The sequence below is a fragment of the Martes martes genome, assembly GCF_963455335.1.
Source record: "Martes martes genome assembly, chromosome: 8".
NCBI lineage: Eukaryota > Metazoa > Chordata > Mammalia > Carnivora > Mustelidae > Martes > Martes martes.
In genome coordinates this window covers 4072915-4098785 of record NC_137895.1, presented here as the reverse complement: position 1 = coordinate 4098785, position 25871 = coordinate 4072915, and the positions used below count along the sequence as shown (strand labels likewise).

The window sequence follows — 25871 nt, the reverse complement described above, 5'->3', positions numbered from 1 at the left end:
AAGAGCTGGAGGGTGCTGGGGTTGCGTGACCGGGCCGGAGGTGAGCATTCGTGTGGTCAGAGTCCTCGGCGAGAGGCTCCGCAGCTGTCCGGCACAGCACTTGCTCTTCTGACCGTCAGACGGGGGCTGCTGCTTCACAAGCCTCATGGAGCGAGGAAGGCGGCGCGTTTCTGAACCACGTTGCACAAAATTTCTTATCTTCATAGCCCTGTAGTGATAGCCGGTGCAGGCCTTGCTCCTGGGAGGAGAGGCATGTGGGAACTGAGATGCCCCGGGGGACTGGCCACATGTTCATTTTTCTCCCCTGGGCATGCGTTCTAAGTGGAAGGATGCCCTCGCTCGCTTGCTCACTGCTTGCTCGCCCTCTCTCCCTCTCCCCCCTTCTCACTGTCTCAGTTTCTCTGTGTGTTTTCTCCCTGTTTATCTCCCTCCTTCCTCCCTTATCTCCTTTCTTCCCTTCCCTCCCTCCCTCCCTCCTTCCTTCTCTCTCGCTTTCATCTGTGCAGTCCAGTATATACCGGCTGTATTGCTGGCTTCTCTGTATGTAGAAAACGGACAGTGAGCGGGTTGGCCTCCCAGACAGCTTAATGAATAGCGTTTCTCGAAATTGTATTTCGGTACATGTTGGGCGGTGGTGGACGTGGTTAGATTCTCTTTCTAGAACAGAGAATGTAGATATTCTGTTTTGATTAAGGACCGATCCCTAAGCACAGACCCTCCCCTGAGACGGGCATTTGGGTTGTCGTAGGGGGTGCGGGTACCACGTCAGATGGCTTCTTTCGGAAATGGGGCTCTGCCCGTTATTAGCCCAGTGATACGGGCAAGTTACTCAATTCCCTTCGGTTTCACTTGTCTTAATAACACATGAAAAGGTTGCTGAGAAAGTGCCTGGCTAAGCGCTCCGGTTTTGTAGCTCTTCGATTTTGTGTTGTAAGTTACGGAGTGAGAACAGACAGGTTGGCCCGCCGGCCCATGGAAGTAAGTGTGAGCAGCTTTCTGAATAGGACATTCAGCGATTAGATTTGTTTTCCTCTGGTTTGTAACAGTTTCATCCTTTTTTCAGAGAAACCGCACCCAGGACTATCTTCCAGAGAGTCCTGGACATCTTGAAGAAATCTTCCCACGCTGTCGAGCTGGCCTGCAGAGACCCGTCCCAGGTGGAGCATCTGGCGTCCAGCCTGCAGCTGATAACAGAGTGCTTCCGGTGTCTCCGGAATGCGTGCATCGAATGTTCTGTGAACCAGAACTCCATCAGGTAGCCTTCTTTGGTAGTGACCTCTGATTCTCTTTCCTTGTGTATGTGAGTGCCGGGCTGTCAAACAGGTTTACGGGCGAGAAATAGTTTGGGGATCACAGCATTATTACCCAGCGGTAACCACAGGGCTAGGATTCCGTCTCCAGGGGACAGGCACCTCACGGTCTTGCCACTGGACACTTGCAGGCAAGCATATAAATGGTACAACCTGTAACAGAGTGTTTTTAACATTAGGGGTTAGTTTGCTTTCTTCTTTGTATTTCTAGTATGTTTTGAACTATTAGGTTATAGACATACAGCACGGTGATTTCAACTGAATTTTAATTCTCTGATCCTGGATTCTGCCTTTCTAAAGATATATGCAGTTCTGGGCCTCACTTTTTGTAGCTATAAATATTTTAGTTTTAGTGTTTTAATTAGTTAGCCTGTGTTGATTTGGAACAAGGAGCGTGTCTTGTAGATTTCCAAGATGGCCTATTTTAAGATTTCCTTTGGACCGTGCAGAGGGGCGAGCTCTCCTTCCACCTGTTTTAGAAGGGGCACCTTGTTGAAAGTAGTTAAGAAGAGAATTACCAGATGCCGTTCCTCTTCTTTTGCTTGTTGGTCTCTCCTCCCAGAGCCGAGCACCTTTCCTCTTTGGTTTAATGGAATCTGCCTCTTTTTTTTTTTTTTTTTTAAGATTTTATTTATTTGACAGACAGAGATCACAAGTAGGCAGAGAGGCAGGCAGAGAGAGAGGAAGGGAACCAGGCTCCCCGCTGAGCAGAGAGCCCGATGTGGGGCCTGATCCGAGGACCCTGGGATCATGACTGAGCCAAAGGCAGAGGCTTTAACCCACTGAGCCACCCAGGCGCCCCTGGAATCTGCTTTTTATTACTAATTTTTACTTGAGATGAAATCAGAAGCCACAAAGAGCACGCTCCCCTTTCTTTCCTGGACTTGAAGTAGATAGAGCCTCCAGGCCTCTCTCTCACTGCTGCGGTGGGTGGAGCTGGGCTGGTCCAGAAGCCACTTGAGGGACCCCCTTTGCTGCCTAGACAGTCTTATACCTGAGGCTTTGATGTGATGAATGAGAGTTTGAAGATCAAAGGAGAGGGGGGAGAATGCCAAGGTTGTTTCACTTTAATACTGAGCAGACCTTGCTGTCCTTTTTGCAAGTAAATGTATAGAAACGATAATAACGTTGCTAATAATAGTTTGCGTCTTAAAACGTAACTAGTTAATGGGCTAGAAACGAAGCCAGGGGCAGAGGCTAGTTTGTTTTTTCCCTTTCCCGGCAGGGGAGCCCCTCCGATGTGATCGCGGAGGAAAGGGAGAGCCTTAGAACAGAAACTCTTGAGTGTGGACTGGCAAATTCATCCTTGTGCCTGGCCCGCCTCGCTGGGAAGGATGTGAGCATTCGGTGGGCCTGATCTCCACACCGGGCTTTGTCCCCAGGGCTTAACTGCAGTGTCTTGTTTTATTTTTAGAACAAACCCAAGAAATATCATGCTACCATTTTTCCACTTTTACAGAAGAAGAAACTGTGGCTCGGGTTAGGGAACTTGCCGGACAGTCCCTCATTCCGTGAACAGTAGATGAGCCAGGGAGCGCTCTCTGGGACTCCAGAGCTGAGCTTGGAAGCGGTTGTCGTATCTGCCCAGAGACAACCCGCTCACCCTGTCGTGGGTGACTGCTCGGTCCCTTGAACAGCCACAGGACCCTAAACCGGGGCCTTGACCTTCATGAGCACCGGTCTTCCCCTCTGGAAGTCAGGGCAAGCAGTATCTCCCACCCAGGGCTGTGGGTGTTTCAAATGAGATTGCTTAACGCCGCTTGCCTCCTCCGCTCTGCCCGGGTCCCCCGGTGGCCTGGGTCTGCCCTCAGGAACGCTAGCGCACTCGAAGTGTACCATAATAAAACTTCCTTTGCAGTTAATTTCTATTTGCTTTTCCTGACTATACAAGTGATATGCAAACTATAGAAATTCAAGCACTGCAAGGGAAAATAGTGTGGCCGATGAGATACCAGCTGTCTTCTGGCAGGGCCATCCACGCAAGCACCATACTCCTCTGGGAGGTAGGCACCGAGCCGCTTTTCGGCCGTGGGGAGGGAAGACAGGACCCGGACCCTCTGGTTCTTTAAGGAGTGAGTGTCGTGGCTTCATTCTGCTTCTGTGGGGAAGTGAAGGCGGGGAGCTGTATTGGTTTCCTTTGCCGCTGTAACAGACTGCTGCAGACTTGGCGGCTTGCTCGAACACCAGATCTTTCTTATCTTCTCTTTCTGAGTCAGAAGTCCAAAATCAGCGAGAACCAGCGGGGCTGGTAGTGGACATTCTCTAGCAGAGAATCCATTCTCTTGTTTTTCTGCCTTCTGGAGCCTGCCTGTGTCCTTGTTCGCGGCTCTGTCCACCCATCCTCCAAGCAACACCAGAGAATCTTCCAGTCCCTTTGCAACTCCCACCATCCTGCACCCCCCGGTAAGGACTCTTAGGATTACATGATGCCCACACCAATAATCTAGGATAACCTCCCTCTCTCAGAACGAGTAATCATACCTAAAAAGTCTCTTCTGATATTTTTTGACCAACTTCGATTCTCAGCAGCAGCTGTGTGTCTAGACTCATTTCCGTTCTGACACCCCCCACCTAGAATCAGTGCCACCAGATCCCATAACGTAAAAGACTCGGGCCCATAAGATAGACCCACTTGAGATGCGCACCGGTTGCCATTTCTGCCTAGCTGACAAGTTCCGAGGTTCCCGTGACGCCCCTCGGGTTGGATACAGCGGCTCCCAGGACTCAGGGAAGCACTTGCCATACGGTTACCAGTTTCCTGTGAAGGACACAGCTTAGGGATAGCCAAAGAGAGGAGCTACGTAGGGCAAGTGGGTCGCTGCAGGGCGGTCTTGCTCCCTCTGATGGGTTCACTAGCCCACAGAGACGTTTTCCAAACTTGTCATTTCGTGGGGGTCTTTATGGAGCTTCTGTCACATAGGCTTGATTGGGAAAATCGTTGTCTATTGGTGATGGAACTCAATCTCTAGAACTTTCTCCTCCCCAGAGGTCTGGAGGTTGGGGCTGAAAGTTATAGTCCCATAATCACTTGGTTGGTCCCTCTGGGGGACAGCCAGCCCCCCTGTGAGGCCACGTGAAGGCCCCATTAGAGCCGCCTTATCAGGATAAACCCACTTGTGGTTGAAAGGGGCTTGTTGTAAATATCAAAAAAACTCCTTATCACGCTGGAAATTCCAAGGGCTTTAGGCGCTCTGTGCTAGGAACATGGGACAAAGACCAAAAACATATTTCTTAATATACCACATCTCTTTGGCCATATAAGAGAGCATAATTACAGGTTCCAGAGTTGAGGGTGTGGACATCTTTTGGGGGCCATTCCCCCACCACGGTCCACCCTGTAGCCCCTAGAGAGTCAGTATGCAGAATGCCTTCAGCCCTTCCCAGTGCCCCACATTTTTGACCCCGACAACATCAGCTGGAGTCCAGAATCTCATCTAAGTCTCATCAGCCAAAAGTCCCGAATCTCGTTACCCCGTTGTCTGAATTACTCACGGGTCGGATTCTGGATGGAGCACATCCATCCTGGGGTAGAATTCCACTGTTTGGTGCGCCTGTGAAACTGGACGGGTCCTCTGCTCCCCAAACGCAGGATAACTGTTTTGGACATTATCCTTTGAAAGAGGAGAAAATAGAAGGAAAAGAGGAATCACTGATCCCGAGCAAAGCGGCTTCAGAATCCCGTCTGGCAAAAAACTCAGCTCGGTTTCCAGGCCTCGGAAAAATCATCTGTGGCTTGAGGCTGTGCCCTTGGCCCTGCCCTCAGAGTCAGCCTTCCTTTTTCCCCAGGGGAGCATGTGTTTGCACCTGAGTCATTCCATCAGCCTACTTCCTGCCGGTAGAATTTTGGGAGTCTGACACTTTTTTTTTTTTTTTTTTTAATTTTATCCTTTCTCTGTGCCTTTCGTCCAAGCTGGCAGACTTTCTTCTCCCGGTAAAACATTTTCAACGACCGCGCGGATCTCACGGGCTTGTCATGGGGATTCCCGTCGTTAGACAAGAGGGTCCTGCACAGAGCTTTCTCGGATAACCCCATCTCTATTCCTGGGTTCCGCTGAGATGACGGAAGGGAGCGAGTCCCACCCTAATCTGCTCAAAGAGCCCCTCCTCACCTGGGAATCATCGCTGACCTTCTGATCCTTCCCAGGCAGGAGCAAAAGCTTGTCCAGCTAATCCCTTGGCTTTCTCGGCAGAGCACGCTTTCTTGCCACTGACTGTCCCAGTTTTAGTGACTTTGCCATCTGGTTAGACTGAGAATTCCCCGAAGCGAGACCTGGTTCTCTCTTCATCTCCTCTCTCTCTCCCCTTGGTCTTCTGTTAGGTGCAGCAGGAAGCACTCAGGCCCCACCTTCAGCGCGGGGCACTGGAGACATGCTCAGCTAAACATCCAAGTTCATCATTTTGCTGAGCTACTGCCCCTGTGGGAAAAGGGTCCCCTTTCCCCGGTTTCCAGGGATCGGTTCCTCACTTCGGAGCCCTCCCTGGCAGTGCCTTCGGCATCCACGTGCCCACTGGGAGTCTGTAAAAGCTTCTAGCATTTCCGAGGCTGCTCAGTGTTCTTCCGGCCCTTGGTCCCTGCCAGATGCCAGAGCTGCTCCCACGTGTGCGGGTGTTTATACGAGCACCACCGCTTCTGCTTCCCCAAATCTGACTGCTTTCCTCCTGCTGCTGTGACGCATTACCCAACACTTCGTGGCTTCAAACAACACGGATTTGTTATCTTTTGGTTCAGGAATTCAGAAGGCTGGAATGGGTCACCATGGCCGAGTTCCCTCTGGAGGCTCTCGGGGAAAATCCATTTCCTGGCCTTTTCTAGAAGGTTCTAGAAGCCGCTGGCATTTCTGGGCTCATGTCCCCTTCCCTGACTCTGACACCCTCTTGTATTCCTCTTTTAAGGTGCTTGTGACCATATTGGGCCCACCTGGCTAATCCAGGGTGATCTTTCCATCTCAAGATCCTGAATCTACTCACAGCCCTAAGGTCCCCTTTGCCTTGGAGGGTAACACATTGGCAGGTTATGAGATTATGATGTGGAAAGTTTGCGGCTCCATTCCCTGGATCATCATTTGAAATGCAGGCCTAAGAAAACTAATGGCTCTGACTCTGTCTTTTTAAAAAATCTCCTACAGGAACTTGGATACAATTGGCGTTGCTGTTGATCTGATTTTTCTTTTTCGGGAGCTACGGGTGGAGCAGGAATCCCTGTTGACAGGTAACTTGCAGTGGGATTCATGGGTTACTCGGACCTTTGAAAAGGATGTAAAATCCACAACTTTGAGTTAAAGCAAGTGTTTTGTATTTCATGATACAGAGAAACTTATTTGGTGATGTTAGTGAATGATCATAAAAGAAGTTGTCACAGCTTCCTTTCCTCGATCTGTTGTGGGCTGAGTTGTGCTCCCGGACTCTCCCCCAGTTCTATATGGTGGAGTCCCGACTCCTGCCACTTGGGGATGTGACTGTGTTTGGAGACCAGGCCATTAAAGAGATAAATACAATAGAATGGAGTCCTGCAGGCGGGCCCTAATCCGTGATGGCTGGGGTCCTTGTAAGAAGAGGAGGTCAGGACACAGACACACACAGAGGGACGACCCCGCGAGGACATGGCAAGAGGACCACTATCTGGAGGCCCCGGAAAGGGGCTCAGAAGGAACCAGCCCTTCCCACACCTTGATCGTGGACTTCAAACCTCCTCCTCTGAGAAGATAAATCCATTGTTTACACTGACCAGTCTGGTGCTTTGTTAGGCCGGCCCTCGCATAGTCATACGGTGTCTCGTGTGGACGTGCCATGCCTGTCCTTGGTGCCGGCTGTGATCCGGATGCTGAGCACAGCAGACGAGAATCCTTCTTCCGCATCGCCTGTGCCTCCGCACCCACAGTGTTTGCTCTCTGGTTTTGGGGCAGCAGTAATTTCTCAGGTATTGTCAAGAAACCGATAGGGTATAGGGTTTCGTAGGAAACTGTTTTTAAGATGTTACATATTTAAGATCTTTTTGTAGCTCGATTTTATGATACACCAGAAGTCTCTGTGCTCAAATTGGGGAATGAAAAATCAGCAATAAGGTCCGGTCCGGATTTCGCTGTCGGATGGAAAAGCAGCTCTTCTTGAAGTCTGTGTGTGGTGTGGTCATTCAGAAGGAGAGTTCAGAATGTAGTGCATTTTATAATGACCGGAAAGTGCTGATGTGATGGATAGTGTGTCCTGTGGTGGGCAGAAGTGGGTTTCCCCGGCCACGAAGTATTTCTGAATGAGACACCTGAGAGGAAGCACCAGATGGACGCGGTGATTCAGGGGCCATCAGGCAGGCCAGCCCTCCCCTGCCGCGCTGAAGCCCATCCCCGTGTGCCCACTGAGCACCATGTCTCCTGAAATCACCCCATCCCTGGGCTCCCCATCCTTCCTTCGCACATCACGTGCCCTCCTGTCTTCCCTGGATGCTGTGGGCTTCTCTGCTCCATCCCTGATCGGCCACAGAAGACTGGGATAAAACAGTGTTTCGCGGGATCAATTCTCTCTTCACTGAAGCAAGTCCATGACCTAACAGAAAACCTGAAGGAGGTGATTTCTGACATTTTTTAGGACCCAGTTTGTCCGTGGTGGAGAAATTGGTTGTGTGGTTGGTGGCCTGGCTTTTCACCGGTTGGTACCAGCCAGAGGGCACGTCTTCATACACCTGTGTTGTGTAGTGTTGTGTTGGTGTGGTGTGTTGTGTTGGTGTGTTATGTTGTGGTGTGGTGTTGTGTTGTGTTGGTGTGTTCTGGTGTGGTGTGGTGTGGTGTTGTGTTGTGTTGGTGTGGTGTGTTGTGTTGGTGTGTTATGTTGTGTTGTGGTGTGGTGTGTTGTTGTGTTGTGTTGTGTTGGTGTGTTTGGAACGGTTTACGGTTTCGGCAGCTGCAGTGTGTTAGTTTAATTAAGGAATCTGCTTTTTACTGACCTGACGTTCATGCAGCCGACAAGTAACCTCTTTAAAGGGAACAGCCGAGGGGCCTTGAGAGCGTTCCCAGTGCTGTGCAACCACCACATCTAACTGCACGTACTTCTACGGTTCCCAGAGGAAATCCTCTCCCCGCTGAGCAGCTGCTTTCCGCTCTCCCCTCTCCTGCGTCTGTCTCTGGATTTACCAGTTCTGGGTTTCTCTTGGACGTGGAATCAGAGAGTCACGGGACCTGTGTGTCTGGCTTCTTTCAGGAAGCAGAATGTGTTTCCTGGTGTTCGCACATGGTAGCAGATATCAGTACCTCATTTATGTGACGGCCGAATAAGACTCGGTTGTTGCATGGACCACATTTTATGCATCTGTTCACTGGCGGCCGTTTGGGTGGTTTCCGCCATTTGGCTGTGGCGCTGCTGTTGGGCCATCCAGAACAGCGCTGCTCTGAGCGTGCCTGTGCACATACTAATCGGTGTATGGGCTTTCTGTCCTTCAGCAACTCTAGCAGTGGAATTGTGGGTCCACTTCCTATTTAGATTGTTAAGGAACCAGACTTTTCTCAGCACCTGTGCTATTTTACATTTTTACCAACAGTGTACAGTATTCCCGTTTCTCCACGTCCTCGCCCGTGTTCATTTTCCTTTTTGGGGGTTCGTAGTCATCCCGATGGTTGTGAAGTGGCATGTCATTGTGGTTCTGATTTGTGTTTTCCTCATGTTTAATGATCCTGAACATCTTATGTGCTTGTTTTGGCCATTTGTAAATCTTCTTTGGGGGAAGTGTCAAGGTCTTTGCCCAATTTTTAATTGAGCTGTTTGTCTTTTTGTGTTTGTTTTTTTTTAAAGATTTATTTATTTATTTTGGAGAGAGGGAGAGTGAGTGTGTGTGAGCAGGGGCAGAGGAAAAGGGGAAGAAGCAGACTCCCTGCTGAGCCGGACTCTGGGCTCCATGCCAGGACGCGGAGATCATGACCTGAGCTGGAGGCAGGATGCTTCACTCACTGAGCCATCCAGGCGCCCCCGTTGTTGATTTTTAATATTTTTTTTAATTAAAAAAATTTTTTATTTATTTATTTGACAGAGAGAGGTCACAGTAGGCAGAGAGGCAGGCGGGGGGGGGGGGCAGGCTCCTCACCGAGTAGAGAGCCCCGATTCGGGGCTCGATCCCAGGACCCTGGGATCATGACCTGAGCTGAAGGCAGAGGCTTTAACCCACTGAGCCACCCAGGCGCCCCTCCTGTTGTTGATTTTTTGAGTATGTCTATGTCGTGTATGCTAGCAGTTAGGTGGAATCTATAAATCCGTTTGGTGAGACTTGCCAACTTAGCTATACGGAGTCTTCTAGTCCATGAACATGGGCCATCTCCCCCCTGATTTAGGTCTTTACTTTCCAGTTGTGTCGGCTTTATGTAGATGATGTGTGCTTGTAGGCAGAACTGGAAGGATGTTACTGAGGCGAGGAGGGAAATGGAAGTTAAATAGTGTTTCTTACTTTCTTCTTAAAAAGGGCGGTCCATGGTGTTCCTGAATTTGGAATTCCACAGTGAAATTTGGATTCAACAATGAAACTTAAAAAAATTTTATAGTATATTAGTTCAAGCCTAATACGAGCCTTATAAAAGACTGGTTCTTAATATTAAGTGCCCATACTGTGTTGTGACTATTTCTCTGTGAGAACCTTATTCTTGGTGGATTTTTAGCATCATATCTGTGCCAGCATTTTGTTACCACTCTTGAGGTAAAAACTGTAATTATATTGTCAAAATAATATTTAGAGTATTATTTTCAGAGAATAATTGCAGTGGTGTGACGAATATATTATGCTCATCAAATTTTATGTAAACACAAGCATGAGTTATTTTAATTGAATTATTGGTGTTGTTTTTGGCCTTTATTCGTTTTTAATCTGTAAAAATAATGTTGGGATTTTTGAATGGTTTTGTAACATTTGCAGTATTTACACAGATCACTTGATAAGCTGTTTGGTAAAAGTAAACTGTCATTAGTACTTGTCTGGGGTTTTCTTTTCTTGCTGTTGGGACATCTTTAAACCTTTTCCTTCCTGGAATTGTGTTCTGATTCAGAGTGCTAATTTTTAGTTGCCTGAATGATTGTTAGGTCAGTTGCCCTTCAGACCAGCTTGTATTGTTGGCATGTGTGTGTGTGAGAGAGAGAGAGAGAGAAATTCAGTTCTACGAGGATTTGGATGTTAACATCCTAAACTATTCAGTAAAAATATAAATTGTCATTTTAAATTGTGACTTCAGTTTAAAAATGAGGGTAGAGCTTTTCATTATAAACATTTCCTGTGATTTCATTACAAAGTAATTTTTAAAAACTCAGGAAAGGGGAAAGGAGAACAGCCATCAGGGTACGTAGGCTGCTTCAGACAAACGCTTGACGGTTTAATCCTCTGTCAGTATTCGTGTGTCCGGGAATGAACGTGTACTTGGCAGTTTTGTATCTTGCTTCTTGTAGATTGTAATGTTAATTCAGTTTTGAAGTTCTTGGTTCATCGTTTTCTTGTCTTTGTATTTCTTAGTATTTCTTTGTATTCTTTTCTCAGTGTTTCTGTTTTGGGCCACAGTTCCGGAACTCTCTGAGCCGGCGATTGCTGAGTTCCTGTGAGCAAGTGATGAGCACAGGCACATCGTGTTATCTTTTCCTTCTTAATCTTTGCAGGCCCTCTGCCTGTGAGGTGTCGGGGGCAGCCCGTCTGTGCTCAGCCCAGGGTTGCGGGGTGGGGGTGGGGGTGGGGCGAGAGGGCTGGAAGGGCAGGCCGGATCCCGGCAGAGTCTTGAGGATGGAGGGCCAGAGCTCTGGGGCTGGACCAGCAGGCCCACCCTCCTTCCGCCAAAGCAGAGGTCTAGAAAGTTTAAAGACCTGAGAAGTGCCGTGCTCTTAAAATTGCTTCGTGGTTGCTGCACGGTGGGAAACCTTTCATGGAGCGGAATCTTCCATTTCAGCTCCTTTTCCTGCAACTTTTTACCTTCCTGGATCGGCCTGGGTTCCTGGGGGCAGAAGAGCCACCTCTGGCTTCGGCCAGCCTGGCTGCTTTAGCTGTGCAGGCGAGGTGATCCCGAGAGCTTTGGTTTGCTCGTCTGTGGAAGGGCGGGCAGTTAGCTCAGAAGGTTGTGGTGGGGGTTAGGTGATAGCACGGTCAGAGCACAGTGCCCAGCACCTGGTAAGTACTCAGCAGGTGCTAGGTACTTCTATTCCTCCTGCCTCTTTGCCTCATCGCTCGCTTCCTGACGCTCTACTCATGTGGGGTTTGGTTCCCCAGAAGCGTCTCGGTCTCTTTCCACTCGGGATCGCATCGCATGCCTTTCCGCCTGCATGGGCTGCCCTGGCCCTGATGTGAACCACTTCAAACCCAGTGAGCAAACAGGAGGGTGCGGGTGTGGACACCTCAGCGTGCATGCCAGGCATAGTTGGGGCATGGCCCTGGGAGGCTGGGGCTCGGTCAGGCAGTGGCCTTTTAGGTATGGGGCGTGTCCCGAGGAAGGGGCTGGGGAGGGGCGGGCCTGCAGGGATTCATGGTCGTGTCTGGTTACCACAAAGCACAGAAGTATTTTAAGTATTTCCCCGATGAGCTTCGCTCTACCCGTGTGAACTGTACGAATGTTCCCGGCTTCTCTCCGCGCTCCTGGCCTGGTTAAGAGCTGGCGTTGAAGGCACACCGTGGGCTCCGAGTTTTGGCCGGGCCCCTCACTCGCTGTCGACCTCGGCTGATCTACTGAATCACTCTGTGCCCCCATTTCTTCATCTGTGAAGCGTTAGAGGGTGCGGTCTGCCTTACTGTGAAGAGAAAATAAGAACGCACATACATGACACGTGCGCACCACGCTGGTGATTGCCTAAGGCCAGAGACTGTTCTGGATCTTGGGCTGTCGTTATTCAACTCAAGCTCACCCCTCTGTCTCTGTTTTTGCATTGTGTCGCCAGGGCTGGAAGGCCACAAACGCAGCTGTCCTTTGCTTTCTGTTAGGGTCAGCTAGTGAAGGATGTTGGTGGGAGGCAAGCGGGCTGGCCGGAGGAGGGAAGTCGGGCCTTGGCCCCCATTCGTGTCTCCCTTGGAAAGCAGCAGCCGCTCCGCCTTTCCAGCCTCCCTGTGTTCACCCGGGGGTTCCATTACCAGCTGGTCGGGGCCCTTCCCGAGTGGGAGGTGTCCTCTGTGCTTCCAAGGCCCGCACGGTAGCTGGGCAGCCCCTTTCTCCCAAGGCCTGGGTTTCAGCCCTTCAGGGCCGCTGCCGGCTCGGGCTTCTCGGAACCCACCTGCCTTACCTTACTTTCGTGCCTTCAGTTCCGAGGGTGGGGGCCGTTTCCTATAGCCTGAGTCTCTGTGTTAACCTCAGTGTTGCCTTTGTGGTTTCATTCTTTATATTTTTCTTTGTTGAAGTAAGTAGTGTTGTCCGCCTGGCTTGGTCCGGACTGATTTAGCGGTCACTGTGTTCCAAGGCCTGTGCTTGGCGCCCTTTTCTCGTGCTCCCGCTGGGACCCCGTCCCCTTCCTCCCTCTCCTCCCTGCCCCCCCCCCTTCCTTCTCTCCGTCCACTCTGCCAGCGAGGACCCATCCAGGAGATGGAAACCACGTCATCACTGGAACAGGGAAAATTTAATGTAAAGAATCACTGACGAGCCAGGGCTTGAAGTAACGGGGTGACTGCTAAGAAGTACGGACAGTGCCGGAGGATACAGGCATTGTAGACGCTCTGGGCAGCCAGTACTCCTCGGGCTGAGATGAGTGTCCAAGGGAGAGACTCCCCCTCCCGAGGTCTGAGATCCAGCTCTTTTTGGAGATGGCCTGGTCATGGCTCACTTGTCACGTGGAGAAGTCGCTGAGAGGCCGTGTTGCTGGAACTTGCTGGAAATCCACCCCTGGGCTGCTGGGGAGGTTGCTTTGAAGCGTCCTGAGGAGGTTTTCGGCTGCTGGAGGCCTCCGGTTGGTCACACGCTGCAGGAGCTCATCCCTGTTATCTCGCCGTGGGAGACCACATGCTACCGAAACCGGCCAGGGGAGTCGTCCGGAGCCAAGTACCTGCACACCTTCCGCGAGGCCCCTGTGGACAGAGGAGGCTGGACTTGCCATTTTTCTATGGAGTTTGTCTTGTTGACTGATTTATAAAAGCTTTTTGAATCTTTGGATAAATCCTGTGGTACTTACGTGTTCCTATTACGTGTTTGTCTCTCTTCCTGTTCTGTGGATAGTGTTTTTAAAATATGCTTTAGGATATCTTTTGAGGAAAAAAAAAAGTGCTCTTAGGTTTTTTTTGTTTTGCTTTGTTTTTAAGATTTATTTGAGAGAGAAAGAGAGAAAGAGCACACAAGTGGTGAGGGGAGGAGTAGAGGGAGAGGGAGAAGCAGACTCCCGCTGAGCAGGGAGCCCGATGTAGGACTCGATCCCATGACTCCAGGATCATGACCTGAGCTAAAGGCAGACACTTAACCCACTGAGCCACCCAGGCACCCAAGTGTTTTAACATTAAACTTTAGTTTGTTAATGTTTTTCTCTGGTGTTATTTTGTGTGTCTTGTTTAAAATGTCTTTTTATTCTGTAGTGTTGTTTTCTAAAAGCTTTCTGTTTTTACTTTTTTCAATTTAGGTTAGTACTTGGAATTGAGTTTTCTGTGTTGTATGAGGAAGGAGTCCAATTTCCATTTTTCCGTACTGGTACCCAGTCGTCCCAGCGTTATTTTTTGAAAAGACCATTTTGTATTCAGTAATCTGTTGTCTCATCTCTCGCCAGTTTCGGTTTGAGTCTCTTTCTTGTTCTTTCCTGTTGGTCTGTTTATCTACTCCTGCCCCAGTACCATACTGTTACGTATATTTGCTTACTGTTTTGTGAAAACAAATCCTCTTACCTGATGATTTTCAACAGCTTCTCAGCTGTTGGCCCTTTGTATAGTGGCAGATTTTAGAGTCATCTTGTCAAGTTACACAGACACCCACACAAACATATACACAACCTCTGATTGTGTAAAATTGCACATATGCACATACGCATATGCGTGTGCGCACATGCACACACACACCCTGTTGGGATTCAAGTCAGATTGCACTTACTCTAGAGAAAAGTGGATTCCTCTAATCTGTGATCATGGTGCGATTCCTCATTCAGTCAAGTTTTAGAATTTTTTTGCTTAGTGGCACTGTACATCACTTATAGCTGTATTTTTGATGCTTTTATACATGGTCTCCTTTCTTGATTTTTTTTTTTTGCTTGTTCTCTCTATATATGGAAATATTGACTCTAATTTAAAAATTTATTTTTAGTTATTCTTTTTGTATTCTATCCTTATTTTAATTTTTTTCTTTCTTTTTTCTGTTTTTTAATTTCCTTTATTTTATTTTATTTTATTTTATTACAAACCCTTGTGTCAAGGGCTTTTTTAAAGGATTTTACATACTGATCTGAGAGAGAGTGTGCGCATGCCCGAGTAGGGGGAGGGGCAGAGGGAGAGGGAGAAGCAGACTCCCTGCTGAGTGGGCATCCCAACACAGGGCCCCATCCCAGGATCCTGAGATCATGACCGGAGTCAAACTCAGGTGCTTGACTCACCGAGCCACCAGGTGCCCTGTTGACTTTTTAAAATACTGACTTTGTATGCAGCAACTTTGGTGCCTCTTTCTAATTCAAACAACTTACATACTTAAAAATACTTTCCACATACAGTAGAAATGACACTTCACCAGTGGGGGAAAAAAAGTTTAGTGTCTTCTTTTCTAGTGTTTGGCCATCCTTCATCTTACCGGCCTGGATTTTCAGGAGAATGTCAACCAGAAATGGTGATAGCAGGCATTTCTGTCTCCTTCCCTTTCAGAAGGCTCTCTCTCTCCAGTTGGCTATGAATTATAAAGTGCTGTCGATTTTTTGTGGGCTGCCCATTCTTAGGTTAAAGAAGCCCTCTGGTAATCTTTGGTGGCTGGTAGTTGTTTTGTTTTGTTTGTTGTTTGAAAATGAATGGGTGTTGAATTTCACCATCTCTTATGTTCCCTGCGGTATTTGAGATTTTCGTAGGTTTCTGTCCTTCGTAGGTTAATGTGGTCAGTTACAAATTTTGACTTTGTGATAGTAAAGCCGCTTGCAGTACAGCCGTAAGTTCACAGCTTCGTCATTCTCTATACGACTGGATTCAATTTGAAATATATTTTCAGTATTTTTTACATTCTGTTCTCTTCCTTTTTCCTGCTGTGCTTGTTCCGACTTGGGTATCACAGTTGAGCGAGCCTCACCAAGCTGGTTTGAGAGTCTGCTCTCTCTTCTGTCCTTTGGAAGAGTTGTATAAATTGGAATTATTTCCTCCTTGAATGTGAATGGGTAATAAAGCTGCCTGGGTCTAGGATTTTTTTTTTTTCTTTGTGGGAAAATTTCTGATTGCTGATTTGATGACCTTAATGGTATAAGACTGAAGACGTTCCCTGAATTTTTTACAGAGGTGCTTGTTCTTAGCCGTATTCTAGGGTTTTGTTCATTTAATTTAAATTTTCAAACAGTGTGGCCTAAAGGCATTTGTAATATCTTCTGACTTTCTTTTTGGATGTCTGCAAGATCCATGGCCGTGTCCTGTTATTTCTGAAAATTTAACGTCTTTATTCTTCGTGGCTTTTCTCCTTTTTGATTAGTTTTCCCAAAGGTTAGTTAATATTGAGCTTTTTGAAGAGCCACATCTTGGATCTTGATGTTCTCTTTTTATGACTGCTTTCAATTTTAGTAATTTCCTGCTCTTAATCTTTTTTTCTTCCTTTACTGTTTTGGGTTGTTTTATTATTCTTGCTGTAATTCCTTGAAGCAAATGCTTAGCTTATTTATTTTCTTCATTCTTCTTTCCCAAAGTATGCCTTTTATTTTTTTAATTTTTATTTATTTATTTTTTTCAAAGTATGCATTTTAAAGCTATGAATATTCCTCTGTGTACTGTGTTAGCTGGACCTAGGAGCCATGACTTCTGGCATCTTTGTTGATTGAATATTGTATTTCCATTGTGATTTCTTTTCTGTCCCCATGGGTTATTTGGGGGTCTGTCTTCTAATTTTAAATATGTGGGGATTTTCTATTCATTTTGGGGGCTTATTTCCTGCAAGTAATTATATATAAACATAATTGTGATGCAGTAAGTGAGCATTATCTGTATGTCAGTTTTTAAAAATATGTTGGGGGAACCTGGGTGGCTCAGTTGGTTAAGCATCTGCCTTCGCTCAGGTCATGATTCCAGTGTCCTGGGATTAAGTCCTGCATCGGGCTCCTTGCTCATCAGGGAGCCTGCTTCTCCCTCTGCTTCCTGCTCCCATGACTCTATGTGACGTGTTTTCACCATCATAGTATCACACAGAGTAGTTTCACTGCCCTCAAGTTCCCTGTGCTCTGCCTTTTCACTGTCCCTGCCTTCATTCCAGGCAGCCATGGATCTTTGCAATGTCTCCCTAGGTTTGCCTTCTTCGGAATGTCATAGTTGGAATCATATAGTATGTGGTGTTTTCATTGACGTCTTTCACTTGGTAACGTGTGTGTAAGTTTCCTCCATGTCTGTTCATGGTTTGATGCTTGTTTGTTTTCAGTGCTGAGTAGTATTTCATTGTCTCCTTGGACCACAGCATGTTTATCTGTTCACCTACAGAAGGACATCTTGGTTGCTTTCATTTGGCAATTATGAATAAAGCTGCTGTAAACATTAACGTACAGGGTTTTGTGTGGACATGTTTTCGGTTACTTTGGGTAAATACCAAGGATTGTGATTATTGAGAGTATGTTTAGTTTTGTAAGAAACCACTGAAGTACACTGTCCTCCACGGTGGCTGTGCCCTTCCACCAGCTGTGGACAAGCATGTCTGTTGCTCCACATCCCAGGTACTGTCAGCATCCTGGGTTTTGTTCAATATTCTGCACTTTTATTTGCTGAAATATTCTGTATCTATCAACTAGGTTGTTATTAAATGCTATTAAAGATTTCTAAATATACTAATCTTTTGTCTGCTTGTTTTATAAGTTACCCAGAAAGATGTGTAACTACTGCTAAATTTAATGGTGGATTTTTTTCTTCTGTGCGTTTGTCAGTTTTTCATATATATGTGTGTGTGTGTGTGTGTGTGTGTGTGTATGTGTATATATAAGTCCATATTATTAGATGATTATAATTTAAAATTGTTATATCTTCCTGGTGAATTAAGTCATTCTGAAATGGCCTTTTTTTTTTTTTAAAGTGTATCTTCTTTAGTAATATCTGTACCCAATGTGGGGCTCAAACTCACAGCCTTTGAGATCAAGAGTTGCATGTTCCACTGACAGCCAGCGAGGCACCCCTGAAATGACTTTTAATAATAATCTCCAATAATGCTTTTTGCCTTAATGTTTATTACATCCCATCTTAAGTGGTGTGTGACTTCCTTTTTAGGCTGGTTTTGCCTAATATATCTTTTTACTATTTTTTAACTTTAAATATTACTATTGCCTTATGTTTTAGATGTATGTTTGAAATAGCATTGTTAGATTTTACAAAATCCACTCTAAGAGTAGCTCTCTTGATCGGAACACACAATCCAGTGATATTTAATGTAAATTGGAGGTATATTTTGTGTACATTTACAGTCTTTTTAAGAAGTTAATTATTTTGTCTAGTGTACATTGGTAAGGCATTTTAATATTAAGTTTGTGCCCAAAGTTTCATTGTGGTGAGAGACTTATATAGGTAAAAGAAGCTACAGAAACTTCCTGCTTAATAATCCAGAATATTTCCTTTTTATTTAGATATGTTTATTCAGTATGTCAAAAAATTTTTAAATTGTATCTTTTTTCACTTTTTATAAATCCTCAGCTTTTCGCTGTGGCCTGCAGTTTCTAGGCAACATTGCCTCGAGGAATGAAGATTCCCAGTCCATTGTTTGGGTGCATGCTTTCCCAGAACTCTTTTTGTGAGTATATTGATAAAAGGTTTTCTGACTTCTGAAAAGACTGTGTTTATATCATTCCATTTACATGAAGTTCAAGAACAGGAAAAACTAACCTTTAATAATAGAATTTGGGATAGTGGTGGTGGTTGGTGGTTGGTGGCAGGTTCAGGAGGAGCTGGGAGAGGTCATGGGGGAGTCTCCTGGGGTTCTGGGAATGTTTCATGTCTTGATCTGGCTGGTAGTTATAGAAGTATATCCATATGTAATAATTTCGGGGCCTGTACACTTAAGATTTACGCCCTTTGTTGCATGTCAGTTGTATTTTAAGAAAATAGAAATTTTGATTAAGAAATACTAGGTTTATTGTAATTGGTAAGAAAAACAAATTTATAATAAAAAAGCCATAAACCACTGAAGTATGGGCAATGAATAGTCATTTATATATTTAGTGAGCACTTACTTTTATTGGGGGGAAGGGGAGGAGGAGAGGGAGAAAAAATGGGGTGGAGGGCTGGGGGCGAGGGAGAGAGAGAATCTCAAGCAGGCTCCGCGCCCGGCACGGAGCCCAGCGTGGAGCTTGAACTCAGGACCCTGACCTGACCTCAGCCAAAGTCAAGAGTCAGACGCTTAACCGACTGTGCCACCCGGGCGTCCCTGCCAAGCACTTCTTATATATGTGGCCCAGGGCTTTCTGTTTTGGTAGATCTGGAGAGCTGTAAGACGTGGACAGCCACTCTGTTGGTCTGGATTGGTTCACGGTGCTTTTCCTGGGGATTACTGGTTTGTTTGGACCAGCTCTGTTGGTTCGTGGGAAGTTGAGCACGGAGATGAAAGGTGAGCAGGTGGCAGGGAGAGAATAGGTAACAGGAGGGGCACTGGGAGTGGGAGGCCGGGCTTCTCATCCGGGCTCGGTTACCAGCGCGTGGGGTGTCTTTGGTTGTGGCAACAGTGTAAGCTGTAGCGTGGGAGTTGTTGTCCACGTGCCCCAGGCTGGGTGTTCTCTGTCCTGGTCAGCAGCCCTGCAGGGCAGGTGACGCTGTCCCCTTTGGGACAGGCGGGGAAGCTGACACTGCTGGTAGATGGCCGAGCTGCTCTCTGGATCCAAAGGCTGCACCTGCTCAGACAGCAGCTGCCTAAAATCTCTGCCGCCTTCCCTGGTGGTAGAGTGTTCTGGGCTGTGTGGAAAGGGTGATGTTCAGATCAGATCAACTAGTTAGAAACAGATATGATTCCCCGTGTCTGTAACTGGCTCTCAGATTCCTGCTAATAATTAGAGTTGGAGGCCTAAAATTTTTACGATTAGTGATAATTAAGCTTAGGTAGAAGGAGCAGAGGAGAGGCCCTTCAACAGGGTGCTCAGAGAAGTTGAGACAGCTTGCAGGGTGGTTTTACTGATGGTGTCAAATTTGATCCTCTCTGAAGCCCAGTCAGATAGGCCAAGGAGGTCATTGTATTCCATTTTTATATCAGAAAACACATGAAAAGAGGTTATTTAACTTCACTCCGCATAGCATACTATGCATGTATATATGCATCAAAGATACTCTGCATGTATCTTTGAGACAAATATAACCAAATTTGAATTCCAGCTTTGGAAGGCACTGACTTTGTGCCCTTGGGCAAGTAAAGTCAGTACAGTCTTTGTCTATAATAGAAGGATGGTATCTCCTCCAGAGGAGTCTTAGGAAGTTACACTGAGAAAAAAATCCTACCATAGTGCGTGACCCATAATGTTACTGACGGTTGATAAGTCAGTGACCTTGCAGAGATCACACAGCTGATGGGGGAGTGAAGCAGGACTCCCACTGATGCTCCTGCCTCCACATTCTCTCTCTTTCTTGTCGGGATACCATCTCTCCTCTGAAAATTCTGTCCCTTGTAACTAGTGAAGGAATTCCTGTTGATAATGACGTAGCCTGTTTGCCTTTGGTTTTTTTTTTTCTAACAAGAGTGAACATTTTAATCTTTTATAAATGTAATCATATTATCTTTCTCTTTAATCAGATGGTATTTGCTTTTGAGTCGTACGTCAGCTGCGTCTTTAATGTTGGATGCTTTGTGCTGTGACTCGTTTTACGTTGCTGTTTTTACAGTAAATACCGTATTTGTTTCAAAGCGTTGTACTTCATTAAATCCTTAAAAACATCAGTAGGCACTGAATTTGTTAATGGGATGATTATTATGTATGCATCGTAATCATATTTTGCCATATTGCTGAATGGGCTCACACTCTCATTCCTTTATTTGGAAGGTCTTGCTTAAATCATCCAGACAAAAAAATTGTTGCCTACTCATCAATGATTTTGTTCACATCCCTGAATTCTGAGAGAATGAAAGAACTGGAGGAAAATTTGAACATTGCCATCGATGTCATCGAAGCTCACCAAAAGCAGCCTGAATCCGAATGGCCGTAAGTATCTTGTTAGAAATTTGATTGCCTGAGAACGTTCTGACGGATCACTTTCCTTGCAGAGTAAGTAAGAGTTTGAATCATAGTGATTGAACGATATGAGAAAAGTTTCTCGGCAGCACCTGGAGGCTTGGGAAAAGGGAAGTGAGGTGTGAGAAGGGAATTTTGTGAGGTGGTGAGGACTGGGGCACAGCCCTAGAACACGCGGCTCTTCTGGGGCGTCCAGATGAGACTGCCGCGGCTGTGCCGGTGGTTCGTTAAGGCTTGTGTGTTGATGTGGGTCTCGTGAGCTTCTGTTCAGATGAGATACCCACTGTCATTCAGATTGTCGTGTGTGTCTGTCCCCCACCTCCATACATAGTGCTTCATTCCTCTATACTTGCTTATTTAAGATTTTTCTTTGTCTTTTCAGAAGTTTAATTTATAATGTCTTGGTGTGGAATTCTTTGGGTATATCCTCTCTGGGTTCTCTAGACTTCTTGAATCTGTAGGTTTATGTTGCCAGATTTGGGGAGTTTCCAGCCATTATTTGTTTGAAAGTGATTTTTTATTTTTTTATTTTTTTTTAAAGATTTTATTTATGTATTTGACAGACAGAGATCAGAAGTAGGCAGAGAGGCAGAGAGAGAGGAAGGGAAGCAGGCTCCGTGCTGAGCAGAGAGCCCAATGCGGGGCTCGATCCCAGGACCCTGGGATCAATGACCTGAGCCAAAGGCAGAGGCTTCAACCCACTGAGCCACCCAGGCGCCCCACCAGCCACTATTTGTTTGAATCCTTTTTCAGCTTCTCCTTCGCGGCCTCTGTGTCAGGACACAGAAGGCCGAGGTTGAGGCTGACTGTAATCTGTAGAGACACAACAAGCCACTGTTAGATTTAGACAGTTTGTTACTTCTGTGGGAAGTAACGGGGAAAAGGAGAAGCCTTGATCCTCGTCCCACATGCTGACAAGGGACCGGAAGACTGGGATGATGACTGTAGGGAGATGCCCCGTTGCTTGAAGCGGTTTTACATTCTGAGGAGGTGGGCACACATCTCCGAATCTCATCAGAAGGACGTCTCATCCAACTGTCCCTAGCAGCCGCCCACAGGGCAGGAAGGAGGCCTCCTCAGAGGTCAGGCCGCCCGTCCTTGGGTTCTGGGAGGATCACAGGCTGTTGTGCTTTTTTCCGCATGGCCTGTGTGCATGTATGGGAGGCCGCAGGGCCCTCGGAGCAGTCCCTGTAGTCTGGTGACACAAACCTTCGTCTTCTGTTGTTGCGCCACGGGTCCCTGAGGCTCTGCTCGGGGTTTTGATGTTTTGTGTTTTGATTTTGTTGTTTGCATCCATTTTCTCTCATGCCAGTGCCTCACTGTCTCGGTGACTGTAAACTGTAGGTCTTCCAACTTTGCTCCTCTTTGTCAGGACTTTTTTGGGCTGTTCTGGGTCTCTTACGTTACATATTAATTTTAGGATCAGCTTTTCAGTTTGTTCAGAGGAACAGCTAGAATTTTGGTAGACAGTACACGGATCCATAGATGAGTCTGAGAAATACTGTCGTTTTAACTAGATTACGTTTTCCAGTCCGTGTGGAGGGGTATCTCTCCACTTACTTAGGCCTTATTCATTTCTTTAGTGAAGTTCCGTAGTGTGTTTGCATGCAAGTCTTACCTAGCTTCAGTTCCGTTCATTTTAAGTACTTTATTTTTGATGCTGTTTAAGGGGAATTGTTTTCTTAATTTCATTCATGAGTTGTAAACGGCAAGTATATAGAAATATGGTTGATATTTTTTTTTAATTTTTATTTATTTATTTGACAGACAGAGATCACAAGTAGGCAGAGAGGCAGGCAGAGAGCCTGATGCGGGGCTCAATCCCAGGACCCTGAGATCATGACCTGAGCTGAGGGCAGAGGTTTAACCCACTGAGCCACCCAGGTGCCCCTGGTTGATTTTTTTTATATTGGTTTTATATCCTGTGACCTGAGCTGAACTCATTTATTAGTTCGGATTTTTTTTTAAAGATTTTATTTATTTATTTGAGAGAGAGAGGGAGAGAGCGAGAGAGCATGAGAGGAGAGAAGGTCAGCGGGAGAAGCAGACTCCCTGTGGAGCTGGGAGCCCAATGTGGGACTCGATCCTGGGACTCCGGGATCCCAACCTGAACCAAAGGCAGTGGCTTAACTAACCGAGCCACCCAGGTTCCCCTGTTCTGATGTTTTTTTTTGTGATTTTTTTTTTTAGGACTTTGTTTATACAGGATCATGTCACCTGCAAATAAATAGTTTTACTTTTTTCTGTCCAGTCGGGTTGCCTTTCTTTCTTTTTCTAACACAGCTGCTTTGATACAATGCTGAGTAGTCGTGGAGGGCAGACCTCTGTGTCTCACTCCTGATTTCAGGTGGAAGGCTGTCCGTCTCTCACCACCGAGTGTGAAGTATGGTTCTCCATAGTTACCCTTCTTCCGGGGGAGGAATGTCCCTGTACTTATTCCCAGCCAGTTGAATGTTTTTATCATGGAAGCTGTTAGATTTCATCAAGTGCTTTGTGTCTGTTGAGGTTTTTGTTCTTTATCTTATTGCTATAGTATATAATGGTGATTAATTTTGTTTTATTTTAATTTTTTAATTTTTCTTTGAGATCGACTGCATGCACATTGTGGGGGAGAGGGAGAGGGAGAGAGAATCTCAAGCAGACTCAAAGCTCAGTATGGAGCCCAGCGGGAGGCTTAATCTCACAACCTTGAGGTCATGACCTGAGCCGAAATCAAAAGTCAGACACTTAACCGAGGGAGTCACCCAGGTGCCCCTAGTTTTGTTTTATTGTAAACCAACTTGTCATTTCTGGGATAGATCCCACCTGCTTATGGTAGATCATCTCTGTGTGTTGTGGACTTGGCTTGCTCATGGTCTGTAAGGGACTTCTGTTTCTATGTTGATAAGGCATATTGGGCTGTAGTTTTCTTTTTCTTGTGATGCCTTTGCCTGGTTTTGGTATCAGGTTAACACTTGCCTCACAGAGTGAGTTGAGAGGTGTTCCCTTCTCTTATGTTTTTTGTTATTTTGGGGAAAAGTTTGCAAAGGACTGGTGTTAATTTTTCTTTAAATATTTGGTAGAATTCACCAGTGAAGCCCTCTGGTCCTGGGCTTTTTTTTTTTCGTTGTGGGAAGTTTTTTGATGACTCATGCAATCTCTGCTTGTTGTTACAGGACTGTTTAGATGGTTTACTTCTTCTCGGGTCAGTTTCAGTAGTTTGTGTCTTTCCCAGAATTTGTCCACTTGGCCTGGGCAGCCTGATGTGTTGGCATAGTTATTCATAGTATTCCCTTACGATCCCTTTTTATTTATGTGAGGTTGGTAGGAATGTTTCCTCTTTGTTACTGATTTCAGTAATTTCATTCTGTATTTTGGTTGTTCCAGCTTAAGATTTGTCAGGGTTTTGATCTCAGAGAACCAGCTTTTGGATTCATTGATTTTTTTTTTCTTTCCCTGTTCATTTTCTATTCTCTTTTTATTTCTGCTGTGATCCTTATTTATCCTTCTTATCAATTTGTGTTTAGTTTGCTCTTTTTTCTAGTTCTTAAGAAACTGAAAGTTCTGATTATTGATGAAACAGGTTTTTTTTTATGTAGGTATTTACATCTATAAATTTCTTTTTTTAAAGTTTTTTTTTTATTTATTTATTGGACAGACAGAGATCACAAGTAGGCAGAGAGGCAGGCAGAAAGAAGAGGAAGCAGGCTCCCTGCTGAGCAGACAGCCCCATGTGGGACTTGATCCCAGGACCCTGGGATCATGACCTGAGCCGAAGGCAGAGGCTTTAACCCACTGAGCCACCCAGGCACCCCTACATCTATAAATTTCTTTTTAAGAGCTGTATCTCATATATTTTTATCTTAATCTGTCTCAAGTTATAGCCGATTTCTCTTACAACTTTTTTCTTTGACCTGTTGGTTATTTACAAGCTTGTTCAGTTTCCCATATTTGTGTACTTCCCAAATTTCCTTTGACTCTTGAGTTTTAGTTTCCTTCTGTTGTGATCGGAGAACACACTTTATAAAATTCTGTTTCTAATTTTTAAATATATTAAGGCATGTTTTATGGCCGAGCACCTGGCCTGTCATAGAGCCTGGTCCCATGTGCACGGAGAGGATTGCGGGTTCAGATTTTGGTGCTGTGTAGACGCCTGTTGGGCCTTCTGTTTCTTGGTGGTCTTCCGTCCACCTGTTCCGCTCGTTATTGGACGTGGACCATTTTCCGATTCTCTAGTCAGATCTGTTGGGTTTTGCATCTCTTCTTCCCAGGCTCTGTGGTTAGGTGTACACGTTTATGTTTGTAATTGTTACATCTTGAGGAATTGACCCTTTCATCATGATAAAAATCACCAAAGATGTTGTTGTGCTTTGTTGTGGTCCCCAGTTTTCCTGAGGATCTACTTCTGTGCGTGTTTTCACGGACAGGTCAATGTGTTCAGGGCACAGGTTGTGTCCGTGTGTGGTGCCTTGAGCTGCCATTAGTGCCACTTGCATTTCAAGGGCGAGGGACCAGTTTTCTGAGTTTGGGTCTCTTTCAGCATAAGCTTTATTGTTCTATTGGAATTGTCGCTAATTTTTAAATTATTTATTTTTCTGAACATTTATTTGTATTTGAATTACTAAGTGCATGCAAACACAAGTTGGTGCATGAAAATAGAATGATATCGTGCTTGACTTAGATTACCTCCCTCCAGATTCTGATGCTTCGTAAACACGATGGATGAATCATTAGCATCTGCTTACTTAGAAAAATTTTCTGTAGCTGAATTCTGTTTCATTTAAGTATCTTAGCTCACGGGCGGTTTTCTAGCAGCATTGGGGTAAAGGGCAAAAGATGGAATCCACTTCAGGAGAGCTCAAGTTCGAGTTCTCAGAGGTCAACAGGTGGAGGTAGGCAGGAAAAAGGATGGGAAGTAGTGGTAGTAGCTGATGTCTTTAACTGCACAGCAGCGACGCTTCAATTCGTGGGAGAGGAGATCTGCATTTGCTGAACAGAAACAGGATCCTGAAATATGGGCATACTTCAGCGGTACTGCAGGTTCAGTTCCAGACCTCTGCAGTGCAGCGAAAGCTGGGGTAAGGAGAGTCAAATTAAGTTTTCGTTTTCCCAGTGCACGTGAAAGCTATGTTCACACTATAGCGTAATTTCGTAAGTGTGCAAGAGCATTTTCTCTTGCAAAAACAGTGTACGTACCTTAACTGAAAAAATTCTTTCTTGCTACAAAATGCTAATCATCAGCTTAGCTTTCAGTGAATGATAATCACTGATCACAGATCTTTGTAACAAATATAATAGTAAAAAAGTTTGAAATATCGTGAGAACTAC

The 25871-nt window shown here is 45.8% G+C and overlaps 1 protein-coding gene across 1 annotated transcript in view; it reads left to right on the top strand.

The window, feature by feature from the left end:
• The window catches only part of ATXN10 (ataxin 10), a 159432-nt gene that overhangs the window by 19210 nt on the left and 114351 nt on the right, over window positions 1–25871 (top strand). The window contains exons 2-5 of the mRNA XM_080809915.1: window positions 1064–1255; window positions 6437–6519; window positions 18049–18145; window positions 20376–20534. Of these exons, the coding sequence (XP_080666041.1) occupies window positions 1064–1255; window positions 6437–6519; window positions 18049–18145; window positions 20376–20534 (531 nt within the window). The remainder of the gene's footprint in view (window positions 1–1063; window positions 1256–6436; window positions 6520–18048; window positions 18146–20375; window positions 20535–25871) is intronic.